The 24,106-nt window shown below is 42.1% G+C and overlaps 1 protein-coding gene across 1 annotated transcript; it reads left to right on the top strand.

The window, feature by feature from the left end:
- The first annotated feature begins 1,069 nt into the window (after positions 1-1,069).
- Positions 1,070-24,065, top strand: simc1 (SUMO interacting motifs containing 1). The gene is made up of 10 exons (XM_015944606.3): positions 1,070-1,516; positions 5,319-6,467; positions 6,564-6,811; positions 6,911-6,980; positions 7,071-7,231; positions 17,100-17,192; positions 17,287-17,418; positions 23,235-23,391; positions 23,520-23,604; positions 23,712-24,065. The coding sequence occupies exons 1-10, from the start codon at positions 1,298-1,300 to the stop codon at positions 23,918-23,920; spliced, it is 2,523 nt and encodes an 840-aa protein (XP_015800092.3). The 5' UTR covers positions 1,070-1,297; the 3' UTR covers positions 23,921-24,065.
- The last annotated feature ends 41 nt before the right edge of the window (positions 24,066-24,106 follow it).

Genomic DNA, 24,106 nt, shown 5'->3' with positions numbered 1-24,106 from the left:
AAGGAAGCGGCTTCCTGACCAATCACAGGATGGTGGTCTCCGCTGCTTTCGACAGATATTTTAAAAAGTGGGTGGTACTCCGTCCTTGCATGCCTGTTGGAGTGCCCTTGCAATTACAGCTATTATAGCATTGTGTGTCTCAGCAATGACACAGACGAAGAAGTATAAACTTGCCTTTAGATTTAGGCAATATAAACCAGTCCCTAGCCAGAAGGAATGAGTATGATAACAACAATTAATACTCTGAAATCAACTAATATCTTAGATATTAATCCCACAATCATAAACTGGTTAGTCCAAAAGCCAAGGCATTCAAAGACAAACCTAATTTCATATGTGGGAGTTTTCTTTTTCCACTTCCAGCCAATCAAAATTAAGCTCAGGATGGAACTTGCATGATTTCTCTATACTTTATTCAGAAGTAATGCAAAAATAAATATGCTGTCCAAAACAACAGATTTTGTCACTAATCTACCTCTATATCATCAAATATGAAGTTTACACTGACAAAAAGATGCATAGTTTGTGTCATAAAAAGTAATGTCATGCTGGGTACCCAAATGCTTTATAAGACTTCTAAAAAACTTCTGAGACCAAATCTTGCTAAAACACTGCTTTGGTTTCCTTACTTATACTGGTTTAAATAAAATGCCTAATTTCAATCCCAGACCAGACCCAGCACTATTTGGAAATATTTACTTGACCATAACCATTTCTGTGGATTTTAATAGAAGTTTGCTTTTAGAAGAATGATAAACGCTGACGCTGTTCTCATTGCTTTCAGTCATTGCTATTAATTTATTAGTAATAATAGCCTAATTGAGCATTTTCTCTTTCATCTGGAGAACAAGCTGAGTTGAACAACAGGGAGCGCTAGCTGCGTGTGTTACACCGGTAGAGCTCCGCCGGACAGCAGAAGAAAACATGTTTTGGAAAAGTAGGAAGTGGTCTTGAAATGCGACTTAGCTCGTTGTTTAGTTTTAATAGTGTTTATTTTAGGGGAAGCGTGGCTATCGATACAATTATAAAATAAGAGTCACATTCAGAGCTTAAAGAACACGTAGCTTATTGTCGTTTTAAGGTGGAAATGCCCAAATGTAGCGAGCCTGTGTGTAGATTCGACCAAACATGACGGTAGCGAGTAGCCTGGCAAGCCAGACTATATATTCACACATATAATTTGGTCTAGTTCACTAGGCTAGGTAACGTGCCTTTCCTCCATGCTTTCCTCGTGTTAAGTCCGTCCGTGTTCAGAACCCTGGAGCGACCTTTACGGGTCGGTGATCGTTGTTGAAGAATGAGTGAGCGGACCCCCAACTTACGTGACCCTACAGGAGTTTCTGTTTCCCGTGGGGCGGTGAGCGACAGCGGAGGGGTGGATGATGTGATTTCTCTCAGCTCAGACGACTCGGACGACGTGGAGATCATCTCCTACCGGAGATTCATCAAGTCTGACCCGCTGCCGCTGTCCCAAGTTCGAGTCGACATCGAAGCCCTGAACGTAAACGTCCCACGGGTAAGCTAACCAAGTTGTTGCTATGGGATAGCCCAGCCTTTTATACATCAGGTTGTCGGCAGAGCCATGAACACATTTGTCACCGAATGTTTATTATTTTCTTTCGATAGGAGTCTCAAAACTCGTGTCACCAAATGTTATGTTGCCGTTTATTACGTTAACTGCTGATAACGGTGGCATTGATTAATAAGTTCGTCTTTAACCGCTCATAACGGAGTCATACGGGTCCGGGTGGAGGGGCAGCAGCCCTGTCAGTCACGCCCATACTGTCCCCTCCTCGGCGGCCTCCGCCAGCTCCTGATGGGACCCGGACCCCAGACTGTTTCAGACTTCGACCCGAGGGCCGCACTGCCTCAGCTGGCTCTCCATTACCAAGAGGTAATAACTACACGTGAGTTTAGGGCCAAATGTGACTAAGCTCGACTGATTCACCCAGGGGAGGACTGGGACATTAATTCAGGCTGGGAATTTTGAAACCATACCAGGCCACCACTCAATTTACGCTGAACACTAAAAGTGAGTCAGACTCGGCACCTACTGATGTAAAAGTGTAATAAACTGAAATTCTATTTAATTCTGTTTAACGTGCCTCCTGCACATTAGATGAAATAGGCCAGACACCATCCTCACCATCCCAATTGCCTATATTTGCTCATTTTAAATATATTTTTAAACATTTTCTAAATGCTTTTTTATATTTTTACTTTTTTTTTTGTTTTTGTGAAGCGCCTTGTGATTTTTATCTTGAGAGGCGCTATAGAAATGATATTTTCTTCTTCTCGTATGAATTTGGGACTAACAGGTACCAGACTACATGTCTGGGTCAAGAGAATCACACCACAAGCAGAGACATAAAAAATGTGTGTGTGTGCGGGGGGGGGGGGGGGGGGGGTCCACCTCCCCATTGCTAAATGACTGCATCATTAGTGTCATTTAGGTTTACAACTTAGGCACAAAACAGCCTCAACAACGGCAGAAGCGTTTTGGAGATGCACACATCTCCGACAAATGATATGATTATATATGTATATATATATATATATATATATATATATATATATGATCTCTCTCTCACTTTCACTAGACAGACAGACCAGTATATATGGATGTTTTCTTCATAATATTTATATATACACCAATGATAATACTAGGGGTTTAAAGGCTATGAACCAAAGACAATATAAGCCAGAGGTTATGCAGAATTTTCATAAATGATCATCAGAGCTGCTGTAAGCTCTAATCCAGATCAGTCCAGGTCAGAATTATCATCTCATTTGTCTCATTATCAGCAGCAGCAAGATGTTTATGACCACAAAGTTTCAAGTGAAGCACACTCCTCTTTTGACATTTCATTTCTCGTGTTTGCTCATGATCCATATTTCTGTTTAGAAACCGTTTTTCCTCCATGGATGTACCTGCCTGTGAGAGCGTTTAACCACCGGTTGGTCAGCTGATGCTGCTGTCAGTCATTGTGGGAATGTGCACAGTGTGTGGTAACAATTTCATTTTCTGTCCTCTGCCTGAGCTGACGGTGGTGCACCTCGCGGCATTGATGCGCCTTTTTTCGCAAATTGCGTCCTTTCGTGAAGCGCGTGCCAGACTGTGGATACTGGTGTTTGAGGACACACAGATATCTTTTCAAAAATCTCTGAGATTTCGACTATTGAATACCCGGAAAATTTACCGGTAAGCTGTGCACCCTAGAAAAGTGCTGGTATGCTGAAAGGTAATAATTAGAAGTGGCGGCGGTGCTGGCACCAGGCCAAAGCACTGCTCTGTCCCTAAAGGATATGAGTCTGATGATCTGATCATCAGAACCTGATCATCATCATCTGATCCTGACAGCCGCTGTTTCTCCCTCCCCAACCCACCCCACACTCCCAGCATTGCGCTGTATATTATACTGGTCCAAAAAACTCCACCTTAAACCGGTTCTCCCAACATGATCACATACAGGCCAGCCTGGACATGCATATGTGGCCCAGACCTTTCTTCTTTTTCAATCCCTCCTTTTCTGCTCCACCTTTCCTGGCCCGTCTAGGTCTATTTTTCCCCTGGGGCCAAATCAATCAAACAAAGCTTTATTTGTAAAGCGCCTTCCGCGACCCTGTCGGGAAGCTCAAGGTGCGGTGGTGCTGTAGCGCGCTCGGGGGTGGTGGGTATCTGCTGTGCTTTGCCAGACCCTGACAAAGTGAAAGGAGGGGGTGTCTTTGCGCCCAGTTTGCTCCGTTTGTGTGAGCATCAGGAGAGCAGATGCCCTCAGGAGAGGTGATGAGCTGCATGACGGATTGTGTATTTAGATATTAAATGCACGTCATGACCGGCAATCACTGAGTGGGCCAATTTAAACCTTCTTGCTTACAACTTTATAGCCTGAAGTAGGGCTGGGCAATATAGCCTAAAACCAATATCACGGTATATTGAAGATTTCACCTCGATAACGATAAATAGACGATAACTACAGGTATGTGCAAAAACAAAAGTTGTCCACTAGATGGGGGTGTCACATGTTCTACTTTGAGTCACATTTTTACGTGACTCAAGGTGGTACAGCTTCTTAAAGGGACATGAATGCTGCCAACCTACACACACTGTTTCATTTTCTTATTAACAAATTTATTCACATGGGGAAAATTATCACGATAAAAGTCAGAAATTTTGATATCAATAAATTTTCGATTTGTTGCCTAGCCCTAGCCTGGCCTGCCAGACTCGTCCTCTGTTTAATTCTGCACAGAGAACTAGTCTGGTAACTCACAGGCAGAGAGGCACATGAGGGGCGGGACTAGGCAGCTCAAAAAGAACCAATCAGAAAAAAGACGGAAATCCCGACTGTACCACGCGATGCTGTAGTTTTCTAGCTGTAGTAAAAAAAAAGTTGCCTGGCAACGGTGCAAACATCTTTTATATTTTTAGAAGAAATGCTTTTAGTGCTTCTACTTGTTGTGGTTTTAAAGACATTCAAGTCATTTGGAACAGAGGAAAGAGCCGCAGCGAACTCCGCTGCTGTCCTCATTGTTTATGGGAAAGTGAGCATCGCTGTGTGTGACGTCCGCGATGCTGTAGTTTTTTTTTTTTGTAGTCAAAATGGCGTCTGGCAACAGCGCAAACATCTTTCTTTAGAAACAGGGCTTTTAGCGCTTCTACTTGTTTTAAAGACGTGTCCAAGTCATTTAAAACAGAGGAAAGAACCGCAACGAACACCGCCTCAGTTACCATGTTTGACAACCTCGGCGTTATGCTGTGTGACGTACGCTACTCAGCACGGATTGGCTTGGTTAGAATTCTCACGGGGTGGGGTTATTTGAATAGGAGAGTTCCCAGACTCTTTCTTAGTGCAGAATTAAACAGAAGAGGAGTCTGGCAGGCCAGGCTAAAGCCCTAGCCTGTAGATGAAACAATGACATTAGTTGTTTTTTGTACTGAGAAATAACTATCGCAAGGACAAGACTTCTTTGACAGAATTTGGGGCTGTGGCCCACCCTCTTTTACCTCTCAGAAGGAATAATTGTGTTCTGTGTTTTAGTGGATTTTATGTGTTATGATTAATGTGTGTCTGTGAAGCACTTTGGTGGCATGTAGGTGTCTGTAAGGTGCTATATAAATAAAGTTCAAGTCGAGAGAGTCGAGTTGGCTGCTCCTCTTCTACTTGATCCCTAATTTATAACTTGTTTATCCATCCACCCATGAGCTAGAAGGAGTTGTCTCATAATTGATCTTGTTATACTTATCCAAGCAACATTTTTATTTGTTAACTGGCCTTGTTTTTTTTTTCTTTCTTTCTTTTTTTTTTACTCTCTAGCGTTACATTGACTTCGCAGACCCAAGATGGACCTTTCCGGACCTTAACAGACGCAGAAGGACGGATTTCATCATCCCTCCAGTTATAGATCTAACAGAGAGTGAGAACGAGAACAAACTACAGGCTAAGAATATTCAATTAATTAATGACCGTCAACAAGAGAGGGGCAATAGAAATCTAAATTCTGTCTCAATTGACCCAGCTTTTGTTCTTCTAAAAAGTTCTTTAAGCGGCCTGAAACGCTCTTATCCACAGCCAGACTGTAGTGACCAAAAGCAGAAATATTTGAGTTCTCCAGCCCAACGCCAGGGGGAAGTCCTGACAGCACATCTGCCTTTTTATGAAAGCTGTACCACAGAGCTGACCACATCTCAGTGTTTTGTCCAGCTCACCAAAGACTCTTCCTCAATGTCACTGTATCATTTAAACAATAACAGCAAATCACAAGAAAGTATTAGCAATTTTAAAACTACTGTATTAGATATCGCTCACACTGGACCTGACGCAGCAAAAGCTCCAGATGGACATCCAGTTAACGGTGAGGAACTTTCACATCAACAGTGTCAGGACAAAGTATTGCAGCACCTTCAACGTCCTGCTGACTGTGCTGTCGCAGAGGAAAAAAACTCGGATCCAACTGTTAACAAGTACAACACCAGTGAAAACAAGCTAGGATGTTTTCACTCTCCTAACCTGAATCCATCCTCAACTTTCCCTCCTTCACCTCGAAGTGAAGCTTCCAAAGAAACCCTGGTCCCCAAAGTGGAAGAGGTGGAAATAAACAGACCTGAATTGCCCCACCCGGATCAACCCTCCCCATCTTCTCCTCCTGGACTGAACCCGTGTGACCGCACCGAGTTCGACTCTTTCTCACACACAAGTCGCACATCTGGGCATGTGAGCCAAGCTGACCCCTATGAACAAATGCGAGGTGAAAACTCCCCTGAGTGGTGGATGGAGATGGACTCCTACAGAGAGCTGGGAGATGAGAGTCCAGTGTTGTTGGTTTGGCCGGGGGAAAGCGATGAAGAAGACAAGAATGAAGGGTGCATGTTTGGCTCAGACTTCAGGGCTGTCAGTAAAGAGGATAGACAGTTTGTTTGTCCAGTTGCTTTTAACAACCTAACGTCTGGACCAGCTCAAATCCTGGTGAGAGACCACTTAAATTTCTTTCTTTAGATTTCATTAGGTCTTGACTTATGACAATAAACCAACAGTTCTCCACGTTTTCATTTTTGTCTTCAGATTGATGAAAACTATGAAAGCGTGGGACCTCCAGAGGTGCTGTGTCGTCAGAGCCTGAGTCTGGTTTACAGTACCATAGATGAGAACCTCTCAGAAGGCACCTTACAGCAGTTATCGGACCTGCTGCAGCCTGGTTACTATCCTCCCAAAGACATAACCTCCCACCTGCTTCGGGGCATTCTGCTCGAACCACAGAGTCCCTATCACCTCCGGGTGGAGGCTTTCAATTTGCTGATGCGAACACAACGGTGAGGACCCCAACATACATTTCCTGTTGCAAAATCTGTGTGTTAGATGTTTGTCTTTATGCTCTGAATTCAGACACTTGATTTGCTTTTGTGTTGCAGACACCACAGGGTTAATAAAACCACCGTTCCATGGGATTGGGAGTTACTCACCTCAGTCATGTCCAGTCAGGTAGAGCACAGCAGGCAGCTGCTGTAGATGTGTGTGAAAATCAAGTTGCTGCATAATTTTGTTGCTTTTGTTGCCCTCTTGTATTATTAGAACCACAAAGGGACGCACCAGCATGAAGTTGTGCGTATGTTCTTGGAATATGTTCTGCAAACTTTAGAGGATGACTTCAACTTCAAAAGTTCTTCATCTGTCCTCCACCAGTCCATCGCAAAAGCAACATTGTCGTGTGGTCATCAGTTTCCTCGGGTCAAGTAAGATTACTCATGATTTCCTGTTCATAAATATTTACTGTACAGATGAATAGAATTACCCCTGAGGTCTGACTTACTGCAGCCTCTCAATGACACACATCAGTGTAGTCGGCTCAGTTTGGAGAAAGAGGTTTTTTGTCTGACTGGATCAAAAAGCTAACAGCTAGCTAGTTCAAGAAGAGCTATGTAGATACCTGCAGTCATAACAAAACACCAATTTTCATGTTAATGCAAATGCTACTTTAGAACGCTTTCACACCTTTGTCATTTTCGTATTACTGGTTGTTCCAGCAGAACTATTGTGTTATTCCTACAGGAAGTGTCCTAGACTGCACTAGAATTGCTACAGCTAGCTGCTGCTGCTATTCAGGTATCCCCATACCTGGTTTTTGAAAACCCCTATCCAACATGTTTTCGTTGTTTCCCCGAATGCTGATTAAAATCAGGTGTGATGAAGCAGAGAAACATTGTTTTCCGCTTCTGCAGATCTAGATGACTCCATCAACAGGTAATTCAAGCATAGAGTCAGGTATGTTGGAGCTGGTAAACAACCAAAACATGCTGAATAGCAGCACTCCAGGACCAGAGTTGGACACCCCTGATATAAATAATGGTGTAAGGTCAAGTTGACAGTGATGAGAAAGAAAAGTTTTTAGCCTGAACTACTATTAGATGATTTAGATGAGATTTGTTTTAAAGGTGTGGAACACTGAAAAAACATTTTTATTGATTTTTAGGCCCGAGCAGCTACAAAGGCCTATTTTATCTGCTTTGTTTATTATTTTTCTTCCGCCAAATAAATAAAGCTCCGGGAGTTGACGTCACTTCTCCCGGCATGCAACAGTTCAAATCGAAACAGAGCCATATTGACAGGCAGAAGCCCACAGCTGGACTATTTGTTATTGTCAGAAAACTCAATCAAACGGGAAATATGGTAGATTCCTGTTGTGCCCCAGGATGCAGAACAGACGCGGACGAAATAAGGAATGAGCCATCTACAGGATTCCCCAAGATCCGGAGCGCTGCAAACGTTGGATCATTGTAATAAAACGCTCTAGTGACCGGGCTAAAATGAAACCGTGGGATCCCGAGAGTAAAGGTTTTTACTTATGCAGTGACCACTTCACATCAGGTACAAACCAACGTTTCCTCAACTGTGTACGGTATTTATTTTAAATGCTTTTATTACGATTCTTAGAGGGCTTCCTAAACTTATTTTGGCGTGGCTTTTTCTGTCTTATTACTCATAGCAACAAGTAAACATCACGTAAAACGTTGCCCCGTGAGTTCTGCGTGCTGCCGTTTACGTGTTTTATGATCACAGCAATTAACAGGCTAAGCTGTATTTAATTTTTAAGCAATGGTTGATCAATTGTCAGATCACACATAAAAAGCACTTTGGATTGCTATTATCTGTCTCACTCAGACAGATCCTGAGACGCTCCTGCCTGACATATTTATTTTATTCACGGAAATAAATCAAACTAGTGATTTCTCTTGGCGTTCAGTTTATACATTCAAACAGCACAGCACTCTATTTAAATTACTTACATGTAAATCTGTTATTTGTCCATCCATTTTCATCCGCTTATCCGGAGTCGGGTTGCGGGGGCAGTAGCATCGAGAGGCCCAGACTTCCCTCTCCCCAGCCACTTGGGCCAGCTCCTCCGGGGGAATCCCAAGGGGTTCCCCGGCCAGGTGCCGTAAGATGTCCGCTCCGACAGCTTCTGGCGTTTTTGAAAAGTATCCCAGGGGCACGGTAAGTGTCAGAGATGTTTAGTCTATTTAATTTCTGACTATATAAAATGATTTCTTCGGTTTTAAAGTGTGAAGTAAACTCAGACGAAGTAAAATCCAAGCCGATCCCGTTCATTTTGTTTACATTTGTTGCCTGCCAACATGGCGTCTACTCTCTGAGAGTCACGTGGCGTCTGGAGCTCTATAGGCTTTTTGGAGGCCTTAACATATATAAAAACTCAGGCGTTTTTGCACACGTATCGGGCCTGGTGTAAAATTTTGTATTTAGAAGGTCCCCAAAAATCGCAATAAGATTGGCTCGACAGCACCCCCTAGAAAGGAAAAAAATCAGCCCCACCATTGACCTTTTTTTTATAGTACAGTTTTGAAAGTGGCACACTTGTAGTACTCACCAATTCACACAGAAAAGTCTCTTGCACCCATGGTCAACATCAAACAGGAAGTTGCCCATTTTTTATTTAAATAGCGATTTTGAACCTGTTTAGTTCGTTTGTAGGGTCCACATTTGATTGAAATACTTGGTCATTTTTTTGCACGATCGTCTCAAATTTTGTGTGAGATTGCTCAGAATGGATGGGCGATCCACATGAGATAATAAAAACAAACTAGGGATACGCCAAAATGAAAATTCTTGGCCGAAACCGAACATGAGGAACCAAAACCGAAACACCGAAAGAACTAATGTCAATAATTAGAACCGTAGCATTAGGACTGTAAAATTAACCCTTTAAGCGCCAAAGTCACAATATTGTGATTAACAAGCCACAGCTGCAAATATAATCGCTCATGAAGTTATTACTTTACACCAGAAGATAGTGGAGATGTGTAACTTCAATCTGAGCAACACTTATGGGTGTTTCTATTGAAATTTTCTGAGATAATAGTTTGAAAACTTCCCGTCATCCGGAAGCTTCAAACTGAGAAGTGGAGGAGACGGGGCGAGAGGAGCACAGAGGATGAAAATTATTATATATTAGAGAGGAGAAATTTACAATGCTGACAGTGACGTTGCTGCTGCGCGCAGCAACAGACTGTGTGCTTCATGAGAGTAAACATGCTTAACACGCATGATCCAAAGTGTATTTCACCATGCTGGACGGCAAAAGCATGTAAACAGTGAGCGGCACGAGTACTAAACAAAGGGAAATGTATCAATCAATCAAAGCTTTATTTATAAAGCGCCTTCCGCAACCCTGTCAGGAAGCCCAAGGCGCTGAACATGGTACAGTAGAAGTACAAATATAGTGAATAAATCAAGAATAAAAGCAATTCAAATTACAAAATACAAATTACAAAAAAAAGGTGAAACATTCTAGTACAGGACAGATGGGTAAAACAAGAGTGAACCAATGAAAACTGTGAATGAAATTCAACGTAAAAGAGGGCCGAATCAAACATGTTCTGGAAACGCCAAGCGGAGGAGGTGTGTTTTTAGGCGACTCTTAACGGCTGGCAGAGATGGGGACAGCCTAACTGAGGGTGGCAACTGGTTCCAGAGTGACGGTGCTAGGACTGAGAAAGCCCGGTCCCCGCGAGTGCGACACCTAGAACGAGGGACAGCGAGCAGGCCTTGGTCAGAGGAGCGCAGAGCGTGTGATGGGGAATGTTTGTTCAGGAGAGTGGCCAGAAAGGGGGGAGCACCACCCTGGAAGAAATTACAAAGACGAGGATTTTGAATTTTGCGCGATAGCAAACCGGAAGCCAGTGCAGGGAGGTCAGAACCGGACTGATGTGGTCCCGTTTCCTGGTCCCAGTCAGGAACCTAGCTCCGCTGTTCTGCCCAACCTGTAGGTGACGCAGTGATGACTGACACAACCCTGAATAAAGACAGTTGCAGTAATCAAGCCTAGAAATAACAAAGGCAGGCAGTACCCGCTCCAGGTGGGCTCTCGACAGGATAGGCTTGATATTTGCAAGGCGTCTCAAGCCGGGCGGACACTGTGCGACTTTTTCACTCGCAGCGTTCAGCTTCAGCTCAAATTGTACGACTTCCTCGCAGGGCAGATCTCACGAGCCATGTGCTCACACTGTACGACCCAGTTCTCGGATGTGACCTGACTGCTCACACTGTACGTCTGGTAGCAACACGTCGGACCTAAAAATATGCTAAAAATAGCAGTTTTTACTCAACACGTCAGACTTTTTTGTCTTGTTTTGCCTGTTGTCCTTCGGGAGTGCTGCAGGAGGACACACAGGGATTTATGGGGGTTGGATGAGGAAAACGAAATAAAGAAAGTAAATCTGTGTTTTGTGATCAGTTTAATTTGACATGAACACGACAAACACGCTTTCTTTACAATCTTTGTGAGTAAAAAAACGTGTAGAAATAAAAACGAACAACGTGTGTTATAAGGGAAATAGCGAGCGGCGTTGATGCAGGATTGCGCATGCGCCGTGAGCGGTTCTGATACTTTTTGGGTCGCAGCTGCTCGCAGCGCCGCTTCAACAGTGCGATACCCTCACGAGGGACGAGCAAAATATTAAACACGCCAGAAGTCTGTGCGACCTCACGACTGCTGATCGGCAGCTGGTCACATGGTGTTAATCACCTCTCATAACCCCCTGTACACTACACGACCACTCGGCGCAAAACTCGCCCCGATGTCGTGGATTCTCGCACGACTGGAAAATCAGCTCAAAAAAGTTAAAAAGCCGCACAGTGTACGCCCGGCTTTAGGTGAAAGAAACTGGACTTGATCACTGAGTTGATGTGAGCCTCAAATTTAAGTCCAGCATCAATTTTCACCCCCAAACTGGTAACAACTGGTTTTGAGTAGGGAGAAAGAGGGCCAAGATCAACATAACGACCCCACTTTCCTACTGTTGGGGTGAAAAACAATGAGCTCTGTCTTTCCCTCATTCAGATGCAGATAGTTGGCCATTAGCCAAGACTTCACCTCATTAATACAGGGCACAAAGGACTGGATAGAGTGACCTTTCTCCTGACACAATGGAGAGTAAATGTAGGAAATGTAGAGCCTGAAATTGTTTTTGCAATCAAAACAAAGCATTCCTTCAACTAGTTAATGCCCAGTTCAGTTATCAGAAGTAGAGCATCTAGCGGGGGCTCCTAGAGAGCGGTATGTTAACTAGCTTACCAACGTTAGCTTACGTTCTCTCTGCAGCTGTTCACCGATGTAAACATGTTGCTAACTTTGCCTAAATTCACCCCGCTGGATTTATAACATTATGTTATAAACAGCGTTTCACTTTACACCAAAGCTGATTTTTAAAAAGTCCGGATCTCTACCAGCTTCTGTTGCTGGTGGTGTTACCAGGTTCAGCTGCTGCTCTCACACCGGTATGAGAAGATCTCTGAACGCCGACGCTCATATAAATAAATAATGTAATTTTAACACACATAGTCATACATCAGAGCTTTAATATTGTTAATAATTATCCCGCATTACACTACAGTGGACGGCGCTCATCCTCCGTGGTGAAATACTCATCCATCAGGATTATCAATAACTAGTATAAACAAACACATCACTTTTATCCCTGTCCCTGTCTTCCTCGTGAAATAAATGAACATTAATCTTACCTGGTAAAAACATGCTCGCTGCAAATCTGAGGGCTGCTAGTCCGCTTGATTGATTACTGCAGTTCATCTCCGTCCTCAGTCTCCATCACAGTTATTAAAAAAACAAAAGCGTTGCATTTACATCCTTGTCTGTTAGTGCAGCCAACCACACAGCAAGCTAAAACCATTTTACTGTCAAATCAACTAAATAAAAGTGATGAAAGGCTACAAACTGGCTTGTTTTGACTAGCTTCACTGGAGTTTCAACGGGTGTAAACGGTCTTTTCGCCGTCCATCATGGTGAAGACGGCAGCCTCGTGAGTGGCGTGACGTCATGTGCAAAGGGTCAATACTCTTAAGCCATGGGGGGGAAATTCTACCAACAGATTTTTCACGGGTGTGGGCGTGACCAAGCCTCAAACATTGACCTGTTGCCACAAACATTCTTTACTGTTAGAGCTCCCAATTTTACACCTTTCACTTAATCAATATGAAGGTCTGGCTAATAGCAGTAGACATTTTGGGGTGCCTTAGTGTCCAGTACTGGCAGGTTTACAAGAGGGGAGGGGCTTAGGGGGCATAGCGAAATTATACATCATGCCATGGAATTACGTTTTCCTCTCAGTTACTCAATTCTCATTTTATCTGCAAAAAAATTGATGTGACTGTCCCTAATCTGACTCACTGCGCATGGTTGTGACACTAGGCCAAAGTGGCGCAGAGCGAGGACCGAACAACACTGCTTGCAGCTTTAATTTCTGCTAGTAATCTGTCACTCTGAGTTTAACATTTAGGCTGAACATAAAATCAATCAATCAATCAATCAAAGATACTTTATTAATCCCAGAGGGAAATTAGAGTTTCAGTACACACAATTCAGAGATCAGACATACATGGGTAAGACACATGACAAGAATTGGTGACTGTGGCCATTCGCAACCCCAGAGTCGCACTACATGAGGATTGATTCGGGAGGAGGGACAAAAAAGGCACTTCTTAGCTACTCTCCCACCAGGAGGGCAGCTTTGCTCTGCAAAAAATCCCCCGCCCCAAACAGATAAGCAACAGACATCACAATATAACATGATACTCCAATGGGAAGGCAGGGGTGGGGATGGGTGGGGGGGTGGGGGGGGGTGGGGGGCTGGGATCCTGTTTCCCCAGCGAGAGCAGCCATGTACGGCGCTCAGTCACTGTAGCCACAGGTGGGATGGAGATCTTGGGAGGAGCGCAGAGCACATTGACTCCTGCAGGTTGATGACCTCGCCAGGCTGAAGTCCACCAATCCGAAGGCGGGGCGGGGTGGGGGTGGGGTGGGGGGGTGGGGGTAGTGTAGGGAGGGTTTTCACAGCATCTGTCTGCATTCCTTCGTGGGGGTAGTTGTTAGCATCTTGAAGGCTGCTATGGCGTCAGATTCGTATAACAAGACTTTGTTTGGGTCAGGCTGAGATAATTTTCCTCTCTGCCTTCAGTCTTTAAACTGATCATTCAAGTCCACCAGTGAAGCCAATTTAGGTTTTTAATCTTGTCCATACCGTCCGGTGACCCTCTCCAAGATGACATCCATTTTGCGCACTAATACCGGTATCGCAGCTAGAACATTGTCCAGCTTATGATTCACCTCGAATAGCGTCCCAGTCTGTGAGGTCTCCACACGGACAGTGCTTTCTTTGGGTGCGGTTTGCCCTCCAATCGCTCCTGTCTTCCCAAATTTCCAGAAAACCAGATATCCTCCCACTCCAATCAGAAGAAATCCAGTGATCATCAGGCCAAACATCCACACGTCTTCGACATCCTCAATGGACAGCTGGGAGAGGCATACGATCTTCCACTCCTTCCAGGAATCGAGCATATCCCCTGCCGGGTGTGTCCCTTGCGGGCAAGTGGGAGCCCCCTGCTTCGTTCTCATTGTTGAAAAGATCATATCAATCACGTTGAATGACCAATTAATCAAATCCATTGTTAAAAAGTAGGGTTTTTCAGAAGAAATGCAGAGAAGCGCTCTGTGGGCAGACAGGACAAAGAGCCTTGGGAAAAAAGATAAGGGAGCAAAATAGTCTCCTACATCTCCTCTAATCTGGCAATCTTGTTGACCCTGAAACAGGTGATTTGTAAATGATCTTTCTTTCTTTCTTTCTTTCTTTCTTTCTTTCTTTCTTTCTTTCTTTCTTTCTTTCTTTCTTTCTTTTATCTCAAACCATTGAAAAAAACATAAAATTGCACATGCACTCATCCATATTCCTAGTACATACAATAAGACAAAATATGGATTAAAATTAACAAATGCTTATGAATAAAAAACATACAAAAAACTAAAGAAAACAAAACAAAACATACAGTAACATAAAACTGTTTGAGAGGGGACTGGAAGAAGCAAAAGCTTATCTAGTCCAGCCCCAATTCAGTTAACTCAAATAACTTTGTGCACATTAGCAAATACAAAGTTGAAAACTTTTTTCATGCAGGCCATTCTATCATTACCATACTACATGATAAAGTACAATAACAAAACAGTTGTTCACATGAATCTACAGAAAAGAACAAATTAAAACAAAACAAACAACAAAATAGAATATATCATTCACTATCAATTACCATTTATATCACTTACAATTTATGTCTGAGTCAATTATAAGTTGTTTTTACCGCATTTTAAATAATATAATGCTTTTACACGATTTTAAAGTCACATCAAGTTTGTTCCACAGTTTGATACCACACACAGATACACACATACTTTTCATAGTCGTTCGATATAATGGAAAAAATAGTTTTGAATGCCCCTTAGTTGATAGCCTCCTTTTAAACATCATTCGCAAATTACCCGGTAGTACACCCATCATGGCCTTATATGGGACTAGGACAGTTTTGAAATGAGTTAAGTCAAAAAATTTGAGTAATCTTAAATTGTAAAGTAATGGAGTTGTATGATCTCTATATCCTGAACCAATAGTTATTCTTACCACTCTTTTTTGGAGTACACAGATCTTTAATAAATTTGATTTATAAGTATTACTAAGTATTATTAAGGAAGTATAAGTATAAGTATAATATACTAATAAGTATAAGTATTATTAAGTGTTATATTTATGTCAATGGTATTACCCCATACTTCGACACAATACAATAAATATGGTAATATCATTGTACAGTAAAGTGTGTGTAGTGCTTTTTGTGGTAGAGAATACCTTGTTTTATTTATCATCCCAATGCTTCTAGCTAATTTAGAACACACAAATTCTATTTATGGCTTCCAACAGAGCTTATAATCAGTCAAGATCCCCAAAAACTTAATTTCATACACTCTTTCAATGGCTATCTCATTAACAGTAAAGTTGATCTTACCATTTCCTTTATTTCCAAATAACATAAACTTTGTTTTGCTGACATTTAACAACAGTTTGTTTTTATCAAACCAATTCTTAAGCTTACACAACTCTTTCTGGACCGTTTGTACCAGTTGCTCTATATCTTCTGCTGAACACAAAATATTTGTATCATCAGCAAATACGACAATTTTAAATAAATCTGAAACTGTGTAGATATCATTTATATATATAAAATAAATAATTTGGGGCCGAATACAGACTCTTGTGGGACACCACATTCAATGTCGAGACACCTAGACTTGTGATGACCCAAATGGACATACTGAACTCTGTTACTCATATAACTTTTTAGCCACTTAAGAGTTATCCCCCTTATACCATACTTCTCCATTTTTGATATAAGTGTGTTGTGATTGTATCAAAGGCTTTCTTCAAATCAATAAAAATTCCTAGAACATATTTTTTCCTATCTGGATATGTCTTCAACCAATTCCATTAGAGCTTGTGAAGTAGATCTACCTGGTCTGTAGTTTGTAAATTGATGCTTATTGCCAGATTTGTAAAGAGGAACCACCTTAGCCACCTTCTTTTTATTTGGTAATATTCCTGATTTAAATGATAAATTACATATATATGTGAGACGTTCAACAATACAATCAATAGTTTGTTTAACTAAAAACTTATCTATGCCATCTCCATCTGATGAGAATTTAGTTTTACATACTCTGACAGTTTCACGAATATCCTTTTGAGTCACTTCTTCAAGTAGTAATGAATCCACAACACTGTCCAATTCACCATAACCATTGGATTCAGACTCCACTTAACTATTTATTTGACCAACCCCAACAAAAAATTCATTGAAATTTACTACCAACTGTCTATCATAAATGTCACTGTTATTACTGACAAAATAATCTGGATGGTTTATGCCCTCACAGCACTTCTTAATTATTGTATTTAACACGTTCCATATTCCTTTGATGTTACTTTTATTCTTATCAATCAAATTACTATAATTAGTGTGTGTGTGTGTGTGTGTGTGTGTGTGTGTGTGTGTGTGTGTGTGTGTGTGTGTGTGTGTGTGTGTGTGTGTGTGTGCCCCCTCCAGCATTCATTTAAAATATAAACGTGAATAAAAAACACTGAAATATCTAGTTGTGATTAGGAGTATGTCACAACATTTATTTATGCTTATTCTTCTGAAAAACATTTAATTAATTTTCTTGTTTTTGTCTGATTGCTTTTATTTACACAGAGACGTCATCAGGTGGTTGTTTTCTGCAATAATCAAATCAACAGAGCTGGCAGAAAGTGGTGACGCAATCAGAGAGAGAGATGAACAAATAAGGTGAAGGATGTTATTGTGTGTGCTATTTTACTCAGACTTGTCCTGTCTGTACTGTCTGTTGCTAATGTTTTTGCTACACTTCCTTTCCCTGCAGAATTGTGTCCCTCTTCCAAAGGATGCTGTCTCTGGCTCTGGAGGTGGACCGTTCTCCTACTGTAAACTCTGCCAAACTTTCCCAGGAGCTCTTCCATATGGTCATCAGCCACATGCCTCAACGGGCACACAGGTGTGAGAAAGATTCAACACATGTTATAAATGCTCAATTACAGGAGTGTCTTTAAAATTGATGTTTATCCGTTAAAATTTACAGCAAGTATTTAATAGCATTGCTAAATGCTAATGTCAATCAGCTGTGGTGGCCATCTTAAATTGGATTTACTCCAAAAACGAGCTGTAGGTGGTCCTCCAATAATGACTATGAAAATCTAGCCTGGAATTCACCAGATAGTAGGGCTGCAACAACGAATCAATAAAATTGATAAAAATCAACATCTACCATAAAAAACTCCAAAAACCAACAAACTACCATAATAAGTGTAGTAAGTGCTCCCTGCCATAAAACACCCAGGAATGCTAACACCAGATATGACAATGTATTCATCTACTTTTCCGCTTACTGTGTATGACTCGTCTTCGGTCGTCATCTAGAATCTTCTGGTGCTCATCCCTAAACGGCAACAGCCATGAAACTCACAAACGGCAGTGAGAACGTGATGTTTTTGCCTAAAAATGGACCGCAGTACCCACATTTGTCCACTAGATGTCATTCTTACAGATTTCACCTTTAAACATTCCTTCAGCCCCTCTTAAATTATTCTTCCAGATGCAGATAGAAAAGATGTTGGTGTGTAACTCCTTAAATTTGAAATATTTCCCCCAAAAATGATAACCTCCTTCTCCTTCACTACAAATCTTTTGAAACTACAAATATTTTTTGATAATAAATAGTATTTTGGTTTAAATATATATTGTATTGTTTGTAGTTTTAACCGTTTTCATTCTAAAACCAGCAACTTGGTGTGAATGAGGATGCTGCACCGATCGGGTTTCATGATGAGTCGAAGTCTTTTCCCTGTGTTTTGATTAACTCACTACTACTGATGGGTGGAACTAGTAATTTCACCAAATAAAACCCATCTGATTATGATTTAATAACTAAAGCAACAACGAATCAATAAAATTGATAAAAATCAACATCGGAGAAGAAATGTGTTGCCAACACATTTTGTCATCGATTCATTGTGTTGTGCAGCAATAGAGCTCCGGACGTCACGTGACTCGCAGAGAGTAGAAGTCATGTTGGCAGGCAACAAATGTAAACAAAATGAACGGGATCGGCTTGGATTTTACTTCGTCGGAGTTTACTTCACACTTAAAACCGAAGAAATCGTTTTATACAGTCAGAAATTAAATAGACTAAACATCTCCGACCCTTACCGTGCCCCTGGGATACTTTTTAAAAACGCCAGAAGCTGTCGGAGCGGACTTCTTACGGGACCTGGCCAGGGAACGCCTTGGGATTCCCCCGGAGGAGCTGGCCCAAGTGGCTGGGGAGAGGGAAGTCTGGGCCTCTTGCCTTAAGCTTGGTTTATGCTTGATGCATTTACTTTCTGCTTGGTGATGCGGCTCGCGGAAGGAACGAGCTTCACAACTTGCAGCGTTTATGGTTCATGCGGCTTGTCTCTGCAGTGAGCCAATATTCTCCCAAACTAAGGCTGGCTACTGCCAGGCTACTGCCCCCCCAACCCGACTCCAGATAAGCAGATGAAAATGGATGGATGGGTGGATGGACAAATAACAGATTTACATGTAAGTAGTTTAAATAGAGTGCTGTGCTGTTTGAATGTATAAACTGAACGCCAAGAGAAATCACTAGTCTGATATTTTTTTCCGTGAATAAAATAAATATGTCAGGCAGGAGCGTCACAGGATCTGTCTGAGATCTGTCTCGGTGAGACAGATAATAGCAATCCAAAATGCTTTTTATGTGTGATCTGACAAATGATCAACCGTTGCTTAAAAATTAAATACAGCTTAGCCGGTTAATTGCTGTGATCATAAAACACGTAAACGGCAGCACACAGAACTCACGGGGCAACGTTTTACATGACGTTTACTTGTTGCTATGAGTAATAAGACAGAAAAAGCCACGCCAAAATAAGTTTAGGAAGCCCACTAAGAATCGTAATAAAAGCATTTAAAATAAATACCGTATACAGCTGAGGAAACGTTGGTTTAAGTACCTGATATGAAGTGGTCGCTGCATAAGTGAAAACCTTTACTCTCGGGATCCCACAGTTTCATTTCAGCCCGGTCACTAGAGCGTTTTATTACAATGATCCAACGTTTGCGGCGCTCCGGATCTTGGGGAATCCTGTAGAAGGCTCATTCCTTATGCCGTCCGTGTCTGTTCTGCATCCTGGGGCACAACAGGAATCTACCATATTTCCCGTTTGATTGAGTTTTCTGACAATAACAAATAGTCCAGCTGTGGGCTTCTGCCTGCCAAGATGGCGCCGTTTCTATTTGAACTGTTGCATGCCGGGAGAAGTGACGTCAACTCCCGGAGCTCTATTATTCATGTTGTACAACCTTTAACAGTCAATGCTCCCAGCTCATCTGTATGTGGCAGCAGAGCAGACCGAGGCAGATCAGAACGAGAGAGATATATGCCGCACGTGTGATGAAAAAACCAAGTGTGCGATAAACTATTTTTAGACGTAGCACTCGTTCCACATCTTTTCAAGTTACTTTTTTCCTCAGAACTTTGTTGAACAAAGGTAAGATGCTTTTTACTGGTGCACAATGAGCTAATCTGTGTGCTGTGGAGGAAAACAGAAACCAGCAAAGACTCAAAGGCAGAAACAGTCCAAAGTTTGGGATCAAAGTGCAACTACGGGCAGATTAACTAATGTATAGCAGGCTCACGATCAAGTGGGGTTCCAAAAAACACAATGGTCATGAAACTAAGAATATCTAAACCCTTCAAGTGGAAGAAATGTCATCGTCAACCTGTTTATTCTTAAAATGGGCGATGGTGGCACAGGAGTTAAGTGCTCGCCCCGTAATCGGAAGGTCGCAGTTTCGAGCCCCGCTTTGTCTGTCGCTGTCGTGTCCTTGGGCAAGACACTTAACCCACCTTGCGTGCTGGTGGTGATTGGAGGGACCAGTGGCTCCTGTGTACAGCAGACTCACCTCTGTCAGTGCGCCCCAGGGCAGCTGTTGCTACAATGTAGCTCATCCCCACCAGCGTGTGAATGGGTGAATGAGTGGTTGTGTTGTAAAGTGTCTTGGGGTGTTCCTGGACTCTAGAAGGCTCTATGTCAAATACAGACCATTTACCATTTATTCTTAGCTGTCTGCAGCGCTACGAAACAGGGGTCTCATTTATCAAACACGGCGTAGAATCCTTACTAAAACCGTACTTAAGCTCAGCAAAAAAAAGTACTTACGCCAAGTAGGTTTGTGATCTATCAAACATGGAGTACGCACGCAATCTCCGCTTCAGAAATCAGAGACTAACGAGAATGTTTCTCAGCTGCATTTTAGTCACATCACGCCCTCACCACGCCCACTTACTGCCATAAATAGTCAATGCAAAGGGCCTTGTGGATCTCATGCATATACATAAGTCGGCTGTTGCAGCGCTTCGCCAATGACATGGCAACTGTAGATCAAGGCAAATCAGGGAAGAGCAATTTCACAGAAGCAGAAATTGAGGTACCTGTGGGTGAGGTGGAGAAATGAAAGGAAGTGCTTTTGCAAAACAAATAAGAGAAAATCCACGGAGTGGCACAGCGCTGCTGAAGCCGTCAGTGTTGTGAATTCTTCAGAGATCTGTGGCGGATATAAAAAAATGGTCCAATTGGGATTCGATCCCCAGACTCCCGGGTGAAAGTCACGCACGCTAACCAGTCAGCCAAACAGAGATCTCCCTTGTCCAATTAGCCAGGGCGCATGATCAATCGGGTCACAGTGACAGGACACACACTGTCACAGACGCATAACATTCTGTCTCAATCTGTCCCCCTGCTGATATTCTGCATTCCGTATTCTGCACTTCAGGCTGTGTGTGTGTGTGCACGCACGTGTGTGTGTGTGTGTGTGTGTGTGTGCATGTGTGTGTACGCGCGTGTGTGTGTGCGTGTGGGGGGTCTTGTTCTGTGTGAAAACGAAGCAGTACAAGTGATGATGCTGCAGGATTTCATCATTTTATCCTTCTTAGCAGCAGCACAGCAGGTGTTCTCCATGTCCAAAATGTGCGTAAGCCAGGTCCTTAGTCAACTTAAAGTTGCGCACATTTTTCCGCCAAGTTTTCTTTCATAAATCCCAAAGTTTGTGTGGAAAGTTGCTTACGCAGTTTTCCAGCCCCGTTTTCAGCGTAAGCCAGCTTGATAAATGAGGCCCCAGAGCTTCTGCAGTCAAGTTGCTGCTTTGAGACTGCTCTGCTCAACACTAGGGATGGGTACCTTTGACATTTGAATCGATCCGGTACTAATTCCCGGTACCTACGAATCGATACCGGTACTTAACGGTACCAATTTTCGATACTTTTGAGTGTTTATTATTTTAATTCTCTTTTATAATTAAATATATATTTTTCTCAATATATAACAATATTTGATAAATATCACGATAAATAACATTCAACTGTTTGTATTTTAACATCGTCCTTGTAGTTTTATAAGCTGATAACTAAACTGAAGCAAACATCTTCACTGTGAACTAAAATTACTGTGTATCTTCATTCCTTTTGCCGTCTTTTTTCATTTGATTTTTCCTACTGGGAAGTTAGAATTTCCGAGGAGAAAGCGAACGCACCATTAGCTGATAACAATGGTAGCAATGGAAGCTAACATTTCAAGCTAACGTTATCTTTAACAGTTTATTTAACTGCTGGAGCAGATTAAAACGATGATGCCTCACACTTAGATCGTTGTCGCAGGTTTCATCTTCACCCAAACACCCGTCGCATTTAGTAAAGTGAAGCCAAACTTTAGAGCGCGTTCATGTTCTAGTCGGAAATTTGGAGTTCCGAGGGGAAAGCAAATGCACCATTAGCGAAACGGAAGCTAACATATCAAGCTAACGTTATCTTAAACATTTTATTTACCTACCGGAGCAGATTAAGATGAGGATGTCTCACTTAGATCGTTGTCTGTTGCTGTTTCATCATCACCCAGTTACCCATCACATTTAGTGAAGTGGACCCAAGCATTAGCGTGCATTCTTTCTACCATGCTGCTCTGTTTACAACTGGCTCGCAGCGACCGATGACATAACGCTATTGCGCATGCGCAGCTGTCTTGGCAAGTTCTCGTTATGAAGGACGGGTACCGAAACGAGGCACCGTTTGAAAAGACGTGAATCGGTGCTCGGTCGGTTCTATGGAATTCGGTCGGTACCTTAAAAAGTACCGAATTCGGTACCCATCCCTACTCAACACAGCTGCAGGGTTATGGCAAGCCACTGTAGCATGTAATTCAAAAACACGTCTATCTGTGAACATAATTTAAATTGGATTCTTGCCAACCTGTACATAATAGGTATGTCACCATTGCATTTTAGCAGTAGAAATTAAATGTTATTAGCATTTCCGGTAGCTTACTGACTGATTATGTTAATGAAATACATTACATTTTACTGATCATAGTTTAATTGTGGATATATTTAGTTGATAGCATTTTGTTTAGCACCGTATTGAACTGTTTTCTAATCATGTTTTGTTATTAAAGTAAAGGAAGGTGAGAAAAAATATTTCCCTAGCAGTTTTAAATGTTCCCATTTAATTCGATTAATCAAGTCAAGACCCCATTTGATTAATCGATGATCCAACTAATCGTTTGTTGCCGCTCTACCAGATAGTTTGCTATTAACATTGTCCCCCACATTTTTCCCTTCAGCTGTACATAATAACCACACACTTTGTCATTTTGATTTGCTCATGTTGTTTTTGCACAGCTGCGTCAGAAAGGATTAGAAATAACTGTTCTAGCCCAGATGCACAGTGTCTCATGTAGTTTTGTTTTTTCTGATATGCAGGATGTTATTACTGGAGAACCTGAACAGCATGCTGCTGAGATGTAAGCTGTTGGAGCAGTTACTGGACTACGCGTGTCCACAGAAGATCCCCCAGCCCATGTCGCTCACTCTGCTGCTGCACTTCCTGAAGAACTGCAGTCTGACACCAGACTCAGCGGTGCGTACCGGACTCCTTTATCTTGTCTCCATCTTCTAGTTTTATCAAGAATCTGACAGTCTGTACTAGAGGAATAGTTTCATTTGTTTAGCTGTAAAAAATCTTACAGATAAAAATGTGTTCAACAGGATGGTGCGGAGAGGTGGAGAAGGTGGGAGGAGTTGATCCACCTGCTCTGGATGTTGCTGCTCAGCTACTACAGAGCAATGAAAGGTAGGCCGGCGGTCCAAAACCCAACATCCCCAAACAGCATTTATGGCTGTGGCAGTGTAAACCTGCAATCGGCTGTTATTTAATCTATCTGTTTCTTTTTTCTGCAGGCTGTCTGTGGAGCAACTCCACAGAGCAACGAGACAAACCTGGATCATTTGTTTACAAGCCGGACGACATGGTGACGAAGCTCGCTGTTCGAGACGCTGTTGACAGCTTCCTGTCCAGATCTCGGGCTGACATCGGACAAGATTTACCTCTTCATGTGGAAGAGTCTTTAACATATCTGCAGGATCACCTGCTAGATGTTTGTCAGTGATAAACAGCCTTATTTGCTCTTCAGTATAAGAATGTTGCCTGAAGCATTGCTCTAATTGTATACTGTGTGTGTTTTTATGCATTTATGTCTTTGTTTTGCACAACTGCAATTTAATAAAAAATGTTTATTATCTGTTTATAAAAAATATGTCCTTAAGTGTTTCTTTTAGCCAAAACCAAAGAAATG

This window comes from Nothobranchius furzeri, chromosome 1 (assembly GCF_043380555.1).
Source record: "Nothobranchius furzeri strain GRZ-AD chromosome 1, NfurGRZ-RIMD1, whole genome shotgun sequence".
NCBI lineage: Eukaryota > Metazoa > Chordata > Actinopteri > Cyprinodontiformes > Nothobranchiidae > Nothobranchius > Nothobranchius furzeri.
The sequence above is the reverse complement of the archived record's forward strand: the minus strand, read 5'-3'. Positions and strand labels throughout refer to the sequence as shown.